The sequence below is a fragment of the Scomber japonicus genome, chromosome 3 (genome assembly GCF_027409825.1).
Source record: "Scomber japonicus isolate fScoJap1 chromosome 3, fScoJap1.pri, whole genome shotgun sequence".
NCBI lineage: Eukaryota > Metazoa > Chordata > Actinopteri > Scombriformes > Scombridae > Scomber > Scomber japonicus.
The window spans coordinates 24926759-24947851 of NC_070580.1; the positions used below are offsets into that span (position 1 = coordinate 24926759).

The 21093-nt window shown below is 40.8% G+C and overlaps 1 protein-coding gene across 3 annotated transcripts; it reads left to right on the forward strand.

Moving 5' to 3' along the window:
- Window positions 1-133: 133 nt before the first annotated feature.
- LOC128354919 (ras-related protein Rap-1A-like) lies at window positions 134-20862 on the forward strand. Of its 3 annotated transcripts, none has more exons than XM_053315028.1 (8): window positions 134-218; window positions 7694-7785; window positions 9339-9407; window positions 9749-9805; window positions 10789-10929; window positions 15197-15340; window positions 15738-15869; window positions 19771-20862. In XM_053315028.1, exons 2-7 carry the CDS (start codon window positions 7729-7731, stop codon window positions 15825-15827), a joined length of 558 nt encoding a protein of 185 aa, XP_053171003.1. In that variant the 5' UTR covers window positions 134-218; window positions 7694-7728; the 3' UTR covers window positions 15828-15869; window positions 19771-20862. The 3 variants fall into 3 exon arrangements, with proteins under 3 accessions (XP_053171003.1, XP_053171002.1, XP_053171004.1); XM_053315027.1 differs by having other exon boundaries at window positions 164-218; window positions 7697-7785; XM_053315029.1 differs by lacking the exon at window positions 134-218 and adding an exon at window positions 3058-3154 and having other exon boundaries at window positions 7697-7785.
- The last annotated feature ends 231 nt before the right edge of the window (window positions 20863-21093 follow it).

The following is a 21093-nucleotide window of genomic DNA, read 5'->3' on the forward strand; positions in this document are numbered from 1 at the left end:
CCGCTTTGTAATGCATTAGTAACAATAATAATAATGCTGATGATGAGGGTGTGGATGTAATTCCTCATGTGGGCTCCGTTATCATGCAAATGATGCAGGGGACGAGTGGCCGATGCCCTTTTAAGAAAAATGAGAAATAGTGGGGAGTGACGTCTGCTGCGCACAGAAGCAAAGCTGACACTTGCGGAGCAGCGAGAGAGACAGCGGAGCGAGAAACGGTGAGTGCAAATACTTTAACCCCCCCTTAAGTACAAAAAGAAAAACTTTACTTGGCTGCTAAAAAACACACACACGAGAGGGGGTCGAATAAAGTCATTTGTGTGTTTTAGGGTAGGTGGAGGTTGTGTGAGTGTGTGTGTGTGTGGGGGGGGGGGGGGAAGAAGAAGAAGAAGAAGAAGAAGGAGAAGAAGGATAAAAACAGGAGCAGTCGGCACTTGAGAGGAGAGAGATATAGATATATAGGAGTCCCCGGCGTTGTGTGTTACATGTGTCGGATACACGGAGAAGGATTGTCCGCAAGTAGGTTCCGAAAACGAGCACTCCCCATTTTAAGTCAAGGCCAGACGGAAGGGCAGGTACTGCTAGCTACACGGGTTAGTATCTTTACTCCGACTGAATACAACACAAGGAGGGTTATTTTTAAAAACCTCTAATAATTGAGCTTTTATTTGCGTTTGTAATATTCGTGTTTTTTTGTTATGTGTGATGATAACGCCGTAGTGGTGATAATGGTGTGTCCGGCTAATGCTAGCTAGCGCTGCGTGCTAACGAGGCTAGCTGCTGGTGAAGTGTCTGTCGGCCCGACGCTGCCACTTAAAGCGAGCTAGTTAGCGGCATTTTGCTAACCAGCTTTATAACGGGACTTAGTGTAGTTGCTGGTATATGAAGCTAGGTTGTTTATGAGCCCCCCTTTCCTCCCCTCTTCCCCTTCCCTCCCTCTCCTCAAGGATTATAGATTATGTTTTGTAAAGCTTTGTCTTTTGTAATTTGATGAATGTTATGGAGTGTGACTGCTCTTCTCTCTGTGTGTGTGTGTGTATGTGTGGTGTAGCAGTCCCAGCCACAGATTGCAGGGATTTAGCATGACCTGGAGGTGATAAGTGATAAGCATATGCTACAGCCGTAAGCAAATTAGGTAGATTTTTACAGTGAGATAACCTAAAAGAGCTCATATGACTTTCTCCTATACAGCCTGTTGCAGGATATTTGTGCTTGCAGTGTGACGTGAGACTAGAAAGGTGTGTGTGCGCCCTAATCCTCTAACTACAAACATACACACACATCAGGTCATTTTTTATTAATTATAGATGATCATATTAGAGCACACCATCAATTCCTGCAAAGAAGGTGGCTCTCTACCTCTAAAAGGCCCCATTTGCCACCCTGTGTTGACTGAAATGACACATCTGTCTCATCCTGTGCCCTGAATCTCTTAACACCACAGGTTTGATGATGAGATACAGGCTATAAACCTCCTACCACCACCATCCCCCTCTGTCTCTGTCTATGCCATGCAAGCCTGCTGTCTGGAGTCTTGAACAGGAACAGAGACTGGAAGAGGCTATTTTAGTTGGTAGCTACTCCTTTTCCATCCGATCAGCATGAAGCCTTCTTGCGCTCTGGAAAGAGGATGTGGTTACAGGTCAAGGCCCCAGTAACACAGATGCGCTCTACTGATGGTGTTCGTCAGTTACAGATCTTTGTCATAATCAAGTCACAGCAGTGTTTTCTGTGCCTGTTCGCAGTTTTGCTCTGACTCATGAGGACATTCAGGTTTGCAATGGACCTGAAAAGAAATGTAAGAAGTATGCAAGTTGATACCAGGAGGATGTGAAGTCATTTTTCTTCTTATGAAGATTTTTGATAGAGCTGAACATGCATCAACTTAGTTTTGTCTTCAGAGTGATGGACATATTAGTGCTCAAAGTCTTATTTTTAAGTTTGACATCAGAAACATCCTCATTACACAGAAGTCTTGTTTTATACAGTTATTTTAGTACGCTGATATCACATCACACATGAACACCACCTCTTCAGAAAGTATCATCATAGTCGTTGCCACCGTGAAAAAAAGTCTTTCACAAGTCTGTAAATTCTCAGTAATTTCCTGAGAAGTTCCCTGGAAAAAAACGGTTTTATTTGGTGTTAATTATAGGTAAAGTAGAGACGGTGTTAAATTGACACATACAGTTCATTAACCCAAAGATTATTTAGCCTGCAGTGTTTTACTTGGTGTGCAGAAGGTCACCCTAACTTGCAAAAATGTGCAATTTTCTGCAGGCAAGCACATGATTCAACAACACAACAATACATCTTTATTTTAGTTTAAACTGTGCAGCTCCTCTTTCAATACATGTCTCTGGATATCAGCAGCTGCTTTTAGAGTCAAAACGACCAACTCAACAACCTAAACAGCCTCTAAAACATAGTATTATTATTATTATTATTATTGTTATTATTGTTGTTATTATTATTATTGTTATTAGGATATTTGTTGGAAATCAGTTGTAAAATAAAGCTCTGTCTTCTTTTTACAAGCTCTTCCTTTGGCAGGTTTACTGCTGACAGCAGCTTCTGGGTTATTTCCCTAAACTTGGTGGTTTTTCGCTTAGCTTGGTGTGAACATGCTACATGTGGTTTTGGTGGAGGTAATGAGTAACCAGCAGCGTATCAACATTTTATAAAACATCCCAACCAGAACAACTTTTTGTGTCTTACACGGTTTTTTTTCTTCTCTCTGTCCCTAAACCTCAAGTTGATATTGTGGGTTTTTTTTCTTATCAGCGTAGCTCCTGTAATTTTCATGTGGGTCAGCAAGCAGCCAAATAAGAAGCTGGCAGAAGAGTCGATAGCGTGCTGCTTAACCATCGGATGTGTGCATTTTCATCATCCGCACTGGGTGGAAGAGACATAAGGCGGCTGTCAATCATGCCACCCTGCTGAGTCAGTCGCTGTGACAGCTTCATCACTGTCAGATTAGCTTTGCCTGACCAGGAAATGGTGAATGTTGCTGCCCGATCGCCTGCACTCTAATTTGAGTTTTGTTTAGTTTGAGGCATAGTTCATCCGAACTCACATTCGCTGCAGGCTTGCTAGCAGCGCTACCTCATCCAACTCCCAGCCATAGATGGATACATACCTTTGGCCGTAGACGGTGAGTGATGCAGTGATGTCATGGTGGAGCATGTTTTCTGTGGCGTGTGGCTTTCCCTCACTCCTTATTTGCTGGGGTTACTACGAGAGCGACGCGGCAGCATGTTTGTTTTGTTGGGAATGACAGTTTGTAGTCCAGGGCAGTGGAAAAAGGGAGAGGTTTGGTTTTAAAGGGAGATGTCCTTAAATGGCCTTGTGTGTGTGTGTGTGTTTGTGTGCCTCGGTTGTGAGCGAGCATCTGTGTGTAGGCAGTCGGTTGAGAGAGAACAGCACCATGTGTAGTTTTCCTGGTATGAAAGTTTGTATGCAGAGCGAGATGTCAGAGCGAGAGCATCCTATTCAGTTGTATTTGGCAGCCTGTTTTCACCTTTTCTAGGAAAGGCTGTCGCTACTTTATGAGAGGAAATCAGTTTGAAGAGAGAGAGAGGGGTACAGGTGTCGTTGACTAATTGAACATGTAGCGGAAGTTCAAGCCTAAGATCAGTGAGGTTGTACATGTTAGAGACGGTGGTTTTTGTGTCTTGGCAAACATCAAGAAGAGTCACTTTGGCTTTCTGGAGAACATCAATTAACACTCAAGCTGAGAAATTTTGTCCTTCACTTCCACTCAAGTGCTTTGAAGCATGCTCAGTATGTTGGGCTCAGTAATAAGTTATTCTTTTATTCACATGATTTGTGAATCCTTGTATAATAATAATAATAATAATAACAATAACAACAATAATAACAATAACAACAATAATAATAATAATAACAACTGTATTTGTGTAGCACCTTTCATAGAAGAAATGCAGCTCAAAGTGCTTTGCAACAAGAAGATAGACACCAAGTAGGCTTTCTGCCGATCTGATCAGTTATAACGGATTGGTCAATATTTAGCATTTTATGCAATTTGTGAGATCGGCTGTAATGTTTTAATTCGATGATCCGATCAATGTCGTCATTGTTGTGTTGAAACTTTTTGCAGATGCTCCCGTTGCATAGATTGCAGGTGGCTTGTGTTTTATCTGTCTTATTTACTCCAAAGAAGTTCCACACTAACATGTTTGTTTGAATCCGACAGCTAGTTTTGAGCCCTGTCACGATGTGACGGACAATATTTTTTTTATCTTGAATGATTAGCTGTCGGATTCAAACAAACATGTCGGTGGTGTGGGACTTCTTTGGAGTAAATGAGACAGATAAAACACAAGCTATTTGAAATATGTGCAAGACTAAAGTACCTCGTGGGGGAGCATCTGCAAAATGTTTCAACACCACAAATGTAATCAGGCACCTGGATAAGGAACATAAGGAGGAGTATGCTGAGTTTAAGAAACAGAGCGTGGACAAAGAAAAACACCGAAAGGGATACTAAAGCAAACAGTAAATTAAATACACATATTGCTCCCTCACGTGATCGGATCGGTGATCGGTTTATTTAAACTCACTAATCGGTGATCGGCCCCAAAAATCCTGATTGTGTAAAGCCTACCACCAAGTGCTTTACACATTAAAAAGAGCATAAAGCGATGGAACAAAACCCCAAAAAACACTAATATCATATAAGATAGAAAATAATAATAGTACTAATTTAAAAATATTATATAGTAAAAGTAGCTAAAACACAGAATAAATAGAGTATCAAGTAAAATATAACATTGTAAAGAAAATCCATCAGTGTGAAGATGACTGATAGAAAGTTAGATAGTTAAAGGCCTTAAGTGAAGAGGTGAGTTTTTAGGTCAGAATATGACATACGGATCAATAAAAAGGGCAATAAAGGTTCAGCAAGGACAAGACTTCTAAGTAACTGCTGCTTAATGATACTACAAAGGTGGGTCATATTGTATTTTTATAGTGCTCAAAAGAGACTTTGATTTCTCTGTCTTAACATTTAGTTCATGGTCATTAGTTATGTTGTATTTTTTATAGTATAGTATTAACAACTACATTAAAAAGAAGAATAATCTCTATTATTAGTTCTCTTCTTGACACGACATTTGCTACTTAAAGTGTACATGTCAAAATAACAATAATATAAACATTAAACGCTACAAAGAGAGCTCATTATTTCAGTTTTGTATTAATAAAAGAAAAAAGAAAGAAAACAAAATTGTAGAAATACAGTTGGCGGCACAGGTATTAAACTGACACGCAGCACTATACGTTTTTTTTTTTTCTCAGTTCTTCTTCTTCACTTTCTTTTTCTTGAATGAATCATGTGTGAAACTATCGTTAACACGAGATGACCCGTGTATCGTATATGTGCGGTGAGGAGGTGGGTTGATGTGTGAGGCGAGCGCAGGTCAATGTTAGTTCAACCTCGTGTACCCGAAATGTATAGACTTAAAAAAAAAAAAAAAAAGACTCCTCAAACCACTGATTAAACCAGATCGTCATGAATGTTTTACTCATGGTCTTTTTTAAAAATATTTGATGGTGCACTTTTTTTTTGGAGGAGCATATGCCCTCTATAACGACCTCTGAAGTGGTCACATGATTATCTAACAGCCGCTGCCACAGAAGTGGGCTCCTGACGTCATCCGTCTTAGTGGGGGGGGGGGAAGAAACATGACGTGCAGATATCTGACAAGTGAAGCCTAGCCTAAATCTAAGTGTGACATTGTCCATCTCGACGTCGTATATGTAACGCTGTGCACGTGCTCTTGACTCTGTACTTGAATGTTTACATGAGTGAGTGTTTGCACGACGCTCGGGGCAGCTCTGCTCTTTCTCTTTACCCCCCCCCAAACGGCACCTCCCTTTAATTGTGCACAGAGAACTTCTCTTTGTGAGTAGAGGATTAGCGAATATGAATTATTCACAGTCGGGGCTTCATATCCTACATGGTCACTGCTTGTGATTGAAGTTGGAGGTCCTTAGTCCTTTGCGCCACCCCCCCTGAGTATTTCCATGCAGCATGCTGTAAAAAGAACAGTGTAGGAGGGGGAGATCATCTGCTTCCCAGAATGGCTGCTGATTTAGCTTTTCATGGTCTCCAAAAGGGTTTGATTATCAGGCGAGGGTATACTGTCTTCATGGGGACCTGATTTTCAATACGGTCGTCATGCCAACAAGCTGCACTTTTCAACCCGTGACCCAAAAGTTTTAGTGTCTACTTCAGGACCCAGTTTTCTTTATTTGAAGCATCAGCTGGCTTCAAGAAACATGATGTAAAAATACAAGCAGATTTAAAGCTTTTATCAATATTGGAAAATTGGGGCACAGTCAGGCATGAGGATGGCACCACACAGATACTGAAGCTCCTAAAACTATATATATATATCCATGAGTGTGCTACTTGTAAGTCGGCACAAGTGGATTTTTAAAATATTTTGGCAGGAATTGTTTGGGTCAGGGAGGGAACCGAGCCGAACGTCCTGTACTGAACAGTTCGGGACGAATACACAAACTGCTACACCCATAATAGTCAACTATACTCAAGTCTATTCTCTATTTTCAGTACAAGAAGATTCATTTATGTTCAGTAGACTACAAAAAGTGAATTTTAAACAAGGGATAAATCATTTCTACACACTTTGTTTTATTTATATAAATGGATATATAAATATATTTTGCGCTGTACTTTTTAAGTTAAATAAACTATTAAAATATCAGAAAAATGAAAAAAAAAGAACAAGAAATAAAAAGGCTAGTTTTCGCCTTTTTATTTCTTGTTCTTTCTCATGAAAAGACATGTTGGAGATGTATGGTGGTACATTTTGTAGCTTCAATCAATCATCTGCAGGGTGTTGAACATCATTTTTCTACATAAATATAACTTGATACATCATGAAGTCAGAAAGTAGACAAAAGGAGCAGAAATTCCCCCACTTCACTTAACTACAACTGAACCTCAGTGGAGCCGTCTCTCCATCTCCGTAGCCCAACTTGTAGTGACCCAGTTGGCTAACCCAACTGACTCGACGCCACAATGTGTGCCAGTGATTCAAAGCCTGCACGTCCCTTAAAGGGATATTCCAGTGATTTCACAGTTTCCTCCCCATTCGCAGTCTCCGCTTCCCTCAGCTGTTTTCTGTTATTTGTCAGGAAAAAAAGGACTGACACTATGTTGCTGTTTTAAAACACCAAAAAGTGAGTGAGCGACTGAAACATCTGACAGCAGGGTGTGTTTTTTGGTGTGTGTGAAAGCCAGATGATTGTGTCATAAGAGGAATATCTGCCAGATCCATGTATCATCTCCCCTTCGGTTCCCTCCGCACTCGTACACACCACAGCTGGTTTGTATTAGAGAGGGGTCACATACTCTTCACCTCCTCCACCCTGAAGCAGCTCCACTTATGGGTGTTCCCTCCATTGTTGTGCTGCCTCTTGTCCATAACCTCCAGGAATGACTAGAATCCTTCCTTTCTGGAGTGGGAAAAACTCAGAGACGAGACTGGGAAAAATTCCTTTAGTTTTTCGCTCGAGAAGAAAGTTGCTTTGAACGGATCGTGTTTTTTTATTTTTTATATTTTTTTATGTTTTCTTTCTCTTTTTTTCACACCTTTTCTCAATTTGTCTTTTCTACTTTGCTTCTTTTCCCATTTGTCCACAGCAGACTGTTTGGCTGTCTGGTGAAGCGATCCCGCCATGCGTGAATACAAGCTAGTGGTGTTAGGTTCTGGAGGTGTGGGCAAGTCCGCTCTGGTGAGTATTCCCTCCTGACCTGCTTCCTGCCCTGTACTCCCCCTTCTGTGACACCTCAGCAGTGTGTTTCCTAAAGACTCTGTAGGACTTTCTGAAGCTGTTTTCTCACATGAACTCCAGATGATGTCTGGAGATTCAGGTCCGGACATTGTCTGGAGTTGCACTTTCACACATGTACCAAACAACAGGAGTATCAGATCAGTTCTCACCTTCTGGAAATAGTAATTAGACGGGTGGAGGCGTCTGGGTGGAGCGGCAGGACATGATGCAAAAAAAGTACAGTGTGTGAATTTAGTGTTTTGTTCACAGCACATGGAGATGGCAGACGAGGCTACTCCTCCATAATGATGACTGTCTTCGTGTTTTTATCAGTGCTACATGTATTTGGACATATCAGCAATATTATCAAATATACTAATTGACCCTTCTTCGTGACCCTTGGATTTTTGTATTCTTCTGGTTTTGTGCCATTTGCATGAAATAAACAGCATCAACAGACCTGTTCTATTCACACGCGGGCTCAGTCGGACATTACACAGACTTTGTACAAGTGAGCTGGCAGGGTAAAGTCCGTTTAATGTCCGGTTCACATACAGCTCCTCCGGGTAATGTCCAGATAAGTTCAGCGTTGCAGTGCATGTGTGAAAGTAGCTTCAGATAACTGTCAGTCAAGTAGACAAACTTTTAGGAGAAAACTGTGTGTGAAAAGACAAATCAGGAAGGATGATTTTTGTTATAGGAAGTCACAAGACCACATACGAAACTGTCCTTTTCCTCATTTTTTTCCTCTAAATATTTTAACTTTCTGCTCCTGATTATTTATAGGTGGCACGCTTGTGTTTCCTGACAAGTGTTTAGATTTATAGTAATCTAAACCAGTTAAAAAAATTAGCTGTGTGTGCTGCTGGCTTGTTGTGTTGTGCTTGTAATTCCTAGTCTTTCAACACAACTTAGTCTTTCTATGCGTGACATTGGTTGTATATATATAAAGAAAAAATGCACTTGTTTACATTAAAAACATTGAAATGATCACCCAAATAGTTCAGATTGAATTATTTTCACATTTTGATGGGGTTTGATGAACAAAATCTGGAACAATTACGTGTCACCAGCTGTTTATCAGGAGACCACAAATGTCTGTGAAATGTTGCGAGCTCTGCTTAGCTAACTTCGACCAGGTGTCAGATTCAGGTTAATCCCTCGAACTGGCAGGCTGACATGTTTAGACTTTAAGATGTTATCAGACGAACTCGGTGTACCCCTAATGTAAACCTGCCATGAAGCGCAGTGCTGTATGTAGCACAGTCCAACTTAGACTTTTTAATTACATGTATATGTGACGTCAGTGTCACTATGTCTGCATCATGGCCGCACTGACACATTATAATATTTATAAAATGTACCTCTTCCTCAATGTCCTGTTGAATTGTTGTGATTACTGTAGATGGCTGATTGAAGCACAGTTAGGATAGTTCAGCCACATTTACTCTCATGGATGGGAGGTCACATTGATCTGATGTCGGTTCGCCTTGTTTCTGTGTCTTCTCTTACAGACAGTTCAGTTTGTACAGGGAATCTTTGTGGAAAAATATGACCCTACAATAGAAGACTCATACAGAAAGGTGAGTGTCCCGTGGGAGGAGGGAGGAGGGAGAGGCAGCAGAGAGTTGCTGGCCTGGAATGAGCTGATTGCAAGCAGCTGCTCTGCAGGTTCACGTCATGATATTGTGCTCTTGTTTTCTCTCGTGTAACTCACATCATCCCTCTGTTTCTCTCTCTGTTCTGTTTTTCTTTTTTTTCCCTTCTGTGTCTTTACATTTATTACTTTTTTCCCTCGGTTTGTTTCCTCTCTTGGTTTTTGTTGCATGCAAGCTTTCAAATACAGAATGTGTGACCGTTGACCTGAAATGAAGCTTTACAATATTTGTGCCAGTTACATAAACCATTTGTTCTTTTCTTACAGCAAGTGGAGGTAGACGGGCAGCAATGTATGCTTGAAATTCTCGACACAGCCGGCACAGTAAGTGAACTCTACGCCACTGAAATCTGTCGATGCCCACAATCTAAAAGCTGCCTATAGGTATTCACTGAGTCACTCTATTGAACACTGAAATTGTAGGTGATGGGAAACCGTATGAAAAACAAAAAAGTTGTTGGTGATTCGATGAGCTGGAATTGGATTAAAATATTTGATCAGCTGAGATGCCGTTCAGACATGACCTGACACACATAATCGTAGCATGCCATACCAGTTTTTGCATGCTATGATGTTATTTTTCAGCCATGCTAGTGGTGTGGCTCCAGGGATGGCAGTGTCAGTAGGTCCACACTGAAATAGCTCAACAAGTATCAGATGGATTAAGATAACATTTTGTCCAGATGTCCAGATGATGAATCCTCACAACTTTGCTGATCCTCTGACTTTTCCTCTAGTGCCACCATGAAGTTTACATTTGTGGTGTGTAATGAAATGTTTTATCTGTCACAGACTTTAACTCCCTTGTAATTCATTCAGTACTTTGGTTTATCATGAAAAACAGCGGCATTCTCATCATTCTTAGCACTTAAATTAAGATATGTCAACATTTAGCACAAAGCACCGAATGAACAGAAGTGTGGCTGTAGACTCTAAGTCTAGTTTACATGTGATTAGTGCTGCACAAAAGTAAAAACTTGAGTGTTAGAAGAATGTGGGTATGCTTCTTGTATGTGTATGTAGGATTATGGTGAATGAGCAACATACATGTTCATGCATGTTTGTAGTGGAAATAGTGGTGCTGATAGTCATTCCACACTGCACAATGCTGTGAGTAGTAGTATGCTGAGGGGAAAACCTGAAGACAGATCCTGTATCTGTCACTGCATCCACTTTATCTACTGAATCTCAAAGCAGGCCACGCCAATGTGATTTCTTGCTACATGCAATGTACTTGGACAATAAATGTTAACCGGTATATGACTGAGCTCATGGCCTCTTCTTCCTCTTCATGTTCTGTTTTATAGGAGCAGTTCACAGCAATGAGGGACTTGTACATGAAGAACGGCCAAGGCTTCGCCCTGGTATACTCCATCACAGCACAGTCCACCTTCAACGACCTCCAGGACCTGAGAGAACAGATTCTACGAGTAAAGGACACAGAGGACGTAAGTATGCGCGCACACGTACAAGTATGTTCACATCAGATCAGTTTCACAGATTTAATAACAAACGTTTATTTCATACCATGGTTGAATGAGTTTGTTGTCAACAGGTGTAGTAGAAAAGAGAGTACGGTTAAAATTATCATGCTTCCGTGTTGTCAGCTGCCTACACTGTTCAGGGGAACTGATCGCACTGTTGCCATGGATACCATTCAATGCCGCAATCATTGCATCTTATGCCAGTTAATTACTGATTTGTATTACCTCAACATAATGCAGGTGTTGTCACTGTGTCATTTGTTTGTTGTATGACAACAATGAGAAAGCACTCGTGTGAAAGCACTCAGTGATTCTTGTGTACTGTGCGTAACCCAGCAAAAACCAAATATTAGTGCGGTGCATGTCCCGGCGGTTTGATTACTTCATCTGTGTTTAAACATGGACTCAGAGCTGTAGTCCCCAGTTAGGTAATGGTCTTACTGTCTGTGAGGATCCTCAGCCATCCAGGTCACGGTTATCCAAGGAGGGTTGAATTGAGGGCAACTGGACTTGGTTGTAGATACTAGACGTTGGCTTTTCACCTCTCATCCAACGGCTCTCACTGTTGGTTCCAGTAAAAAGCAGGAAATGTCTCACTAGGGGATTTTCAAGCTTTAGTTTTGCTTTTTGTTCATGTATTATTAGGTCGTTTCTCCCTTGAATACCCCTGTGGTTTGAATCTGTAACTCTTCTAATAAAAGAGGACATGTCATCTCATTATTTTCTTAGTTTGCTGTTTGTCAGCAGCACACTTCCAGTTTTCTGTATCTCTGGTAGATTGTGAGGCTGTTGGAGTGAGTAAGCCCTCAATCCCCTTTCTGGTAGGGCAGATAGTGCGTCAGCAGGATCTAGGATGCCCTTTTTTGGTGATCTCTGGAGGGAATGAATGTTACTATAACCCTCTATTCCACTCTTTCCTTCTCGCTCTCTTGCTCCCTGTTCCTTGTCAACCATCTATGAAGCTCCTCTCCAGCCTGGTGCAGAAGTTTTATACCACTCGGTCCGCGTTTCTCCCCCTCCTCTATATCTGTGACAATATACTCCTCTGCTTTTTTGTTTTGACTGGCCTTTTCAGCGCCTGTTCCTGTGCTCTACTTCTTTTCTATGGCCTGCTTTGTGGTCTTACTGCGGTCTGGCACTCTGTGTGAGTGATTGGACTGTCAGGGATGATGTGCAAGGAAAGCCTCAGCTCATCAAAAACACACTGGATCATGAGGCTGCGGTACTTCATTAGAGCCTCCGTGGTTAAGGAACTGAGGTTAGCCTCAGGCTAACAGATGGATTGCAGGATTGGTGGCTCCTCAACATGCAAGGAAACAGTTGACATACCTCTCCTAGAGCTGTGGTCCTTCTGAATATGTCCCCAATCTTAACAATTGTGTTTATCAGGCTATTATGCCCACTCTGTCAGCTATCAGTCCAGTGGTGATTTAAGGCTTTACCTATAATGGTCGTGACATCTGTTTATCTTTGCTGCTTGCAGGAATGCACAACCAAAGGAAATACTTAACATGTTTTCTTTTTTTTTTCAACCACGAGGACAGATTTCTTATTTGGATAAAGCTTTTAAACCATTGTTGAGCTAAAGCAGACATTCTAGTTGCTGCTGCAGCTGTTTTCATTCTCAGCTCTGCCACGCACCATTTAATGCAAAGCTGGCAAAATGTACAGACACACTTAATAATGCCAAGCTCAATTAAAAAAGGCTTTTAATGACTGTACATTAAACACAGCGGGGCCAAATTCCTTCTCCTTAAAACAGTCGTTAGGAGTAAAGAATAAAGTAAGTGAGCAGTCACCAGTGTATTAAAAGCACACTTCCCCAACTTGCCTTCACGGCTCTTATGTAAGAGAGGTCTTATGACTTTTCAGGGCCATCTCTGTCTCTGCCTGTGTGACTAGGATGGTACTAATGCCTGACTGACATGCTTGTGACTCACCATTCCACTTGAAGTAGTGGCTCCATTCATTTAAGCAACTCTGTACTCTCCTGTTCTGTGTTTCCTGCAATCCAATCGCTAGCATGCCATTGTGGGCGGGATAGGACCTGTCTGTAGCATGTTAACAGTGTCTGAACAGATTCTCTGTGAGCTGCGTGGATTCTTCTATTAGGCTACTGCTGCCTTGTATGCTGCTGACACTGAACATTTTTTCTTCCCTGCATACCTCCATCCTTCCATTGCTCTCTCTCCATCCTTTTCATCCCAGCTTGGCTCAGAGTTTGTGTTAGGAGGGCATACCACTGGTTCTCCCAGGACCCCTGGGAGAAATGTCGTTCAGCAGTCCAGTACAAGGGCTTGTTTGGATATCAAACATCAAGCAGCAACCTCCATGGGGTTAATACAAACATCCCAGTTTCCTGTCGTCTGCCCCACAGCCAAGAGAAGGAAAAAAAAAAAAGAAAGAAGAAAGAGCCCTGGAATATTCAACCTATACTTTTTTCTGGTGGAACGTGGCCTCACTGCTGACTTGTGGGTCAGAGGTGGTCTGAAGTACAAGCAAGCTAGCACATGTCAGGATGCTTCCATATTGCTCACAAATATCCAGTTTTTCCAGATCCACAGAACGCATCTGGGGGCACATTTGTAGACCAGAAGAAGGGAGCGACGGCAGGATTTCCCATTCATAGATTTATTTGTTACAGACCCACCACAAATAGATTTCCCTAACTGATATATTATTGGCGCCCGCTGTGCTGCCTGCAAAATTTTCCACTAGTTGATTAAGCCTCTTGCTTGCTAAGCTGTACCACAAACACAAATATCCTGTTAACTTCTGGAAAAATGCTGAACTCTTGCTACAACTTTCACTTTAGTCTTGAAGCTTTATTTCTATTGTCACACAACTTTACAGTGGGTGGTATAGTTAAGCTAAGTTGAAATATGATCTAATATACTGCATGCCTACACACACACACACACACACACACACACACATACACACACACGCGCAAACACAAACAAACAGTCTTACACTATCATGTAATTCAGAGCATGGAATCCAGCTGAAATGTTCGAAAACATTCAGGAAGGAAAGCGATGTTATCCCGGCTGGGCGGGGCTGCCATGACTTCCTCCGGGCCAGCATGCTCCCTAGATAGTTGGTCAGGAAACAGCAGGCAGGATGAGACGCATCCCGACACCCTGACTGCTCCGTCTTTGCCCACTGTGACAGTTAGGGCTGAAGTTTTGCCCAGAATATTTCACTCTTCCTTGCACAGTTTTTGTTTTTTCAACCTTGGTTGTTTGAACAGAAAGAAGAAGTGTTGGGTATTTTGAAGTTTCCAAAACCAGCTGTGCTTCATCTCAGTAGTTTTCTGTCATCGTGAGAAAGGATTTCCTTTCCGAGGAAACAAAATAAAAAGAACCTGCCTTTTTGCTATTTCATATACATATTTAAAATCTTTTTTTTGTCACCGTTGTGTTAGCTTTTCAAAGTGCTTAATAGCTCAAAATGCACTTTGTGAAAATGATCAGTATACATCCTGTGTGTGCATAGGATGTATACTGGTAACTTTACACAGAAGGCACTGAAAGTTGCTTTACTCAAGTCTGAATTTAAACCAGTCTGTTTCTATTCCCTATTGGTGTTTTATTACATGCTGATTTTATTGATGCACCACCTTTCTCACCACAGTGAAACAATAAAAAAACAAACCTTGAACTTAGATTCACATTAAAACAGGTGAATGGAAATAAACTCTGATCCTTTTGAGAATTTTGGCTTATTCATTGTTGGAAGAAAAAACAGTTTTTTGTGTGTTTTTATTTGAATTTTGTATCTCAAGGATATTGCTTTGGATCTTGTACTGACACTCACTGGCACCAGTATTAAAAACATTTCAAATGCTAACCAGCCATAACTTGTACTATACTCCTTCGTTGTTCTCATCTCTTGATTTCCATTTCCTATTTTCTTTATACTTTTCTCTATTATCCTTTCTGTTGTCTAACTCTTAATTTCCTCTCTCATCTCCCCCCTCCTTCTCTGCCACTCCTCTCTTTTCTCTATTTTTATGGTCTTACTTATAAACACATGGACTTTGCACCTAAAATAAATGTCAGGCACATCTGTCTTTGATCACCATTGTTCGTGCTTTCCAGATCTGTTGTTTTTCTTCTTGAAGTGCTGATAATAGTTTTGTGTTCACCGCTGTATAAATAGGTCCAATATTTTAAAGAGAGAGGGAGATGTATTTTGTTATACTTACTGTTCTCTCATCTTTCCTCAGGTGCCGATGATCCTGGTGGGGAACAAGTGCGACTTGGAGGATGAGCGTGTGGTGGGGAAGGAGCAGGGTCAGAACCTGGCCAGACAGTGGAACCACTGTGCCTTTTTAGAGTCCTCTGCTAAGTCAAAGATCAACGTCCTTGATGTGAGTGTGCACAGAAACAAACCACCAATGACCCTGCACGTATTGTAAACAACCAATCATCAAACAGCAGTAATAAAAAAAAAAAAAAGAAGTAATACATTGATCTGTCAGGGAATGACGTGAAATGATGACTTGTAATTATTTAATGAAGAGTAACCTCATCAACAGTTGTTTGTATTAACAGAGCAAACAATGGATAATCTAAGATGTAGGTTGGGTTGTACCTGCTGCTCAGTGCTACACTGTTAAACCTGCTTTGTATTAAAGGTGACATGAATTTTTCATTTACAGGTGAAGCTTATGTGCTGCAGCGTGTTAATTTGCCATTGTAGAAAAAAAAGGGGGATGATTTCACCGCTCTAATTTTTCTCTTCTTTGTATGTTCTGTCTCTCCTAGATCTTCTATGACTTGGTCAGACAGATAAATAGGAAAACGCCAGTGGAAAAGAAGAAGGCGAAAAAGAAATCCAACTGTGTCCTGCTTTAAAGACCCTCCCCCCAACCAGCCCCTGCAGCAGCTCTGAGCCAGGTGTGTGTGTGTGTGTGTGTCATAACTTTCATAATGCATAACAGTTGTCATACAGAGCCGTGTGTATTCATGAGGTTGTGATGCACTGGCAGGCTGTCAGGTTAATTAGTGTTACGTAATAGCTTTGATCTTACCTACTGTTTGTTTTCTAAGATGCTGCTGCTGACATCAGTTGTAGTTCATCATTCATCACAGTCTGTTAGGAGTATGTTTACCTGCAGTGAAGTCAAGTTCATGTTTACAGCCTAATATTACGTAGTGTCACCCATGGTTTTCGCTAAGAAGATAAGGAAGAATTCCTGAAGAACCCTGAGAAAAATGGGGAAGTCTTGGAAGGTGCAATTCAGAGAGAGAGCCCCCCCTCCAGGCAGCAAGGGGTACAACAGATGGTACAAATAGTGGTGAAAGGAGAGAAAATACATATCACATAAAAAATACAGGTTCTGTTGTTGTATTAGGAAGAAAGCTAACTTTCCTGGCTAATGGTGACCTCATTTTATAACACCTGACCTGTTGTTATTCACCAAACTGGACCAATGACACATAAAAACGTTTGTTTCTACTTCTTCCAGTGACTTTTAGTGACTGATTTAGTGTAATACTTCTGCAGTCTGGGTTTAAAATATATTATTTAACTATTCCATGTGATGAGATTGGTTGTACATCTTGTTCTTGTTCAAAATTTGTACTATGTGTGTGTAGGAGGTTCTCGTTACTTTTTTTAAACCAGTGCTGTTAGCATCCTGCGACCAGGAAAAACATCTCCTTTGATGCTGCTGAATTACAGATCCAGTAAATGGGTGTGGACATCCCTAAGTCAGGCTTCAAAAGTGTGAAGTGCTTTTATTAGCATTTATTCAATTTTCTTTTATCTTCATTGTTGTTGAATGAATGAGTCATTGTACGATGGCTTGATTTAAAAATGGACCTCAGCAGGCTCCAGCAGCTGGGCATGACTGAGGAAATCCCAATCTGTCAGTAGGTTGTTTCCCATGAAAATCAGAATCGGTTCTTCTTTTTCTTTTCACTTTTTTTCACTGCTTTTGTCTTTTTTTTGTCTTTTTTTTTTTTTTTTTACAGTTTGGCCGGACGCTGGTTTTGAGGAAGTAGGAAACAGTCAGGCTCAGTAAATCATGCGACTTATTCTTGTCGACCCGTAACAGAAAAAACATTGATTTAGTTTATATACCAAACAATTCATGCACTTTATTGTACTTTTGGTATTTCAGGAACCATGCATCAATGTGATAAAGTAGTTCTGCTTATTGATTTGCATCATCACCAGACATATTAAAGGAATAGCTGTTTCAGTATAAGCAGTGAAGCAGACTTCAGTCCTTTCACAGTGTAAATTATTATACAGCATACTCCTTATTTTAGCTGCTTGTCACTGTGGGCTCTTGTAAAGATTTAACCCCAATTAACCCATCCGACCTCACCAACACAGTAAAGAATGTTTCCATCTTAATGTGGAAAGTTTCTACCAGAAGATGAGTTCAGTTCAGGCTCAGTCAGTTGAAAAGATCTTGTGAGATCTTATGATGCGCATCCAGCCTCACGTGGAGTCGAGTCTCGGTCTTTCCAAACATTGAAGGTAGTTGAAGCTTAACACGTCTTTGTCTTTCATTTATATAATATATAATTATAATTCAGAGACGTGTCAATGGTGTTGGTGTGTCTGAGACTTTGCTCTGTTAGAAGTAGCCTCTCCTTAGTATCAGTTGGCTATCACACTGTCATTGTGGCCATCTTCATATTTACACAGTTGATTGTGTCCAAACATGAACTGTTTGTGCTGAGTGTGCAGGCTCAGTGCTTAGTTAGACAAACTATTTATCTGGTATCATCACTGTATTGAACACCCAAAATAAGGCGTCAGCGTCCGTGAATGAAGAGGTTCAACCGATCAATACAAAATTGGTGAAGAATATTATTTTTGAAGAATATGTGGTCTTTGCACATTTTACCAGCATTGACAAATGGGAAGTAAAACTAGTATACCCGGATGATGTCCAAAAATAAAAAGCAGAAACATCTAAATAGCACTGAAAGTTAGTGAAGTGGAATATGAAATTATGCAGATGTGCAGATGTAATAAATAGAGTGGGAGTGTTGAGTGTTTTTGTGAGCGTGCAGTCCTTCAGAAGACATCACAATCACTGTTAACACATTACTTGCAGCGGCGTCAGGACAAAATCTCACTGTTGCCAGTTCAGCAAAGCACAGACAACTGCAGAGATTTTATATCGACCTTCTTCAGTTACTTTTAACTTGCAGGGCGGGCGGGGGGAAATAAAACTTTGATATTACTGATAACAGCGGATTAGTGAAACAGACAGTACCATTGTGCCCAGCCCAGACATCAGGGTCGCTAAACCACCCACTGCGTTCCTCGTCTGAATCCATCTGTGTTGGTCAGTTTAGCCGTCCAGAGTGTGTGAGAGTGGGGCCTCTGTCAGCAGGCCCCGGGGCGGTGTCTGCCCCTCCCCGTTCACACGCTGGCCAGCTCAATGAACCAACACTAATGGGATTACAGCCCCTACTGTTCCATTGCTCCCAACACACCAGCTAGTGCAGTACAAGAGACAGAGAGAGGGGTTACAGTGCCAGCTTGGGACCAGACAGAGAGAGAGTTAATGGGACATTTCACTTTGTGCAACATGGCCATTTTCAAGCATGCTGACCTCAGGATCCATGAATCAGTCTCTTATTTTAGTCACTGTATTTGCTGGGAACAGGAGTTAGGAGGGACCTCATGATTTGATAACATTTTGATTCTTAAGGTGCCAAATATCCAAATATAATATTGCAGTTTTTTTTCATGGTACAGTATATGGTCACTTTTTAAAAAAACTTTGTGGACCATACATAAAGTGTTTTCAAAGGAGGTGTGTGTCTTTATAGTATTTTGAGATACATTTCTGATAAATCGGAAGTGTGTCCTTAAGTTTTTTTGGCATGTAAACCAGCATTTGACCTATTTCCCCCACAAGACAGGTGTGCCTGCTTTTTAGTCGTATTTCCACAGTGCATGACGTTGCTATGATGGTTTTTAGCCAAGTTAACTAAACTTTGGTGCCTCTTACCTCAACGAGGTGGCAGCATGTCCTGTGAATGAAACTCAAGGTGCCAGTTTGGTTACAGTTAATCCTATGCATGTACTTTTTTTTTCTTTCTATTAAGTTTACTGATGTCATGCATTCCCAACTACTCAACTCTTTTTTGGCTAGCAAGCAAAGGGCGTGTAGGCCTGGGAAATCGAGGTGCTACAGTTGATGTTCTCAGCAACAACTGAGCCACAAAGCAGGAAATCACGTATTTTGAGATATGGTAGACCACAACGGTGCCTCACAAACATCTTTCACCATCACGTGTATCCTGCAGCCTGCTGGTATACTTTCTGATACCCCCCTATGGAGCTCAAAACACTTGACACTCTGCCTCATACTCCCTTTTTTGAAAGATGCATCACAGCTTATGAACTTAGAAGATAAAAAAACAGCTGCTCACAGGTTTCGACCAGGACAAAGCTCAATGTGCTCAGAGCTTTCTTAAGCTTCCAGCTCTTAACACAGGCCTCTTTTATCCTTCTCTTTGCCTCACTTTCTGCTGACTGGAAGATAATATCGGCTTGATTAGTAATGGGGAACCAGCATTCAAAATGAGATAAAACATGTTTTTTGAGGCTCCTTTTTTTCTCCTCCTACGTTTTCCTCCTATTGATAGTTTTGTTCACAAAGTTGTAATACTATTGAACAGCCAGTAGGTGGTGCTAAAGGGCTTTTAAATGGTGTGTGTGTGTGTGGGGGAGGGGGGTGGGGGGTGGGGGTGGGTATCAGGATCTGGACCTAAATGTTGATGTCTTGTGAAATGAGGACTTAATCGCTGTGCTGTCTTCCAGAAATGCTGTAATGAAGAACTGTTGCCCTGATTGGAACGTGCCAGCATTCCAACAGCCCTGCCCCCCCTCCCTCCATCAGCCATAAACGGTGAATCAGCTGACTGAACTGCTCCTATCAAAGACAAGGATGATCTACGAGAGAGAGAGTGTGAGAAAAGAGAGAGATAGAGAGAGAGAGAAAGAGAGAGAGAGAGAGAGAGAGAGAAATAAAGAAAGAAAGAAAGACAGTGAGAGAGAGAGAAGACTCTGGCCTCTCGCCTCCGAGGACCTTCCTCTGTGTCTCAGTTTCAGTGTGAACCCTGAACGGACAGTCTCCATTTCTGCACCTACAAACAACAACACCACAAACTGATGATGATGATAAAAGCGCAGCAATGCCTCTGATAGTATATTAAAAAAAAGTGTCCATGAGCCGCCTAGATGGCCAGAGAGCAGCCCCTTATTTTCATTTATTTTTTGACAGTTTAACAAAAAGAAAATAACATTAAGAAGGAAAACAAAGTTAGAACTTGGATTCAGTATTTTTCATCTTTTCAATATCAATATTGTATTTGAAAGACATGGAAGTTGACCTCTTTTTAGTTGTATGATTATAAATATTCTTCAAAAACGAGCATGAAAAAAATGCATCAGTTATTAAGTGTAGATGTTTTCAAGTGAAATCAAGTGGAAAAGTGAGAAATTTTTTATAGCCATACACCTATTTTCCATGCCTGTCATGTCAGTGATGATAGATCAAAGGTCTATATGTATTATTTTTATTATTTTTATTATTTTTTTTTCTTTGTTCGCCCTGTTGTTCATGGACTTCTCTTCTGCAGATATCTCTCTCTGATGTGACTTAATTTTATACTCAGTCACTGGGATTTCATAGCTCCCATAATATATTCTAATGCCATTTTTTGCATAATAATGCTTCAGAAAAAAATGGGTCTTTTATAGAAGAAATATGGGGAAAAATAAGGATTGATTTCTATGTCTTGAAGCTGAAATATATTATACTAAACCAACTCTAATAATGCTTCTTGTGTTTTTCTGTCAATGATGTTCCAGCTTTTATGGATTATTAAAGTACATTTTAGTACATTTTCATTATATTGGTCAATGTATTTTTGTGAATTAAACTTTTATCCAAAGCGGATTTGACTTATTTGAAAAGAGTGAAATTAAAAGGTTGGAAACAAAAATGGGGATTGCATGGGGACATTTTTTTAAGCTGTAGTTATTTATAGTTTTTTAGCTCTAGTAATGATTTTATAGAGTGAGACCAGTTTCAATATGGATCAATAGATGTAATATATGTGTTACTTTAAGTGACCACTA

Excerpts from the sequence above, each read along its gene's own strand:
- LOC128354919 (XM_053315028.1), top strand. The coding sequence starts at position 7,729 with ATGCGTGAATACAAGCTAGTGGTGTTAGGTTCTGGAGGTGTGGGCAAG. Across the intron at positions 7,786-9,338 it reads GTGTGGGCAAGTCCGCTCTG|ACAGTTCAGTTTGTACAGGG; the intron begins GTGAGTATTCCC and ends CTTCTCTTACAG. Across the intron at positions 9,806-10,788 it reads TTCTCGACACAGCCGGCACA|GAGCAGTTCACAGCAATGAG; the intron begins GTAAGTGAACTC and ends TCTGTTTTATAG.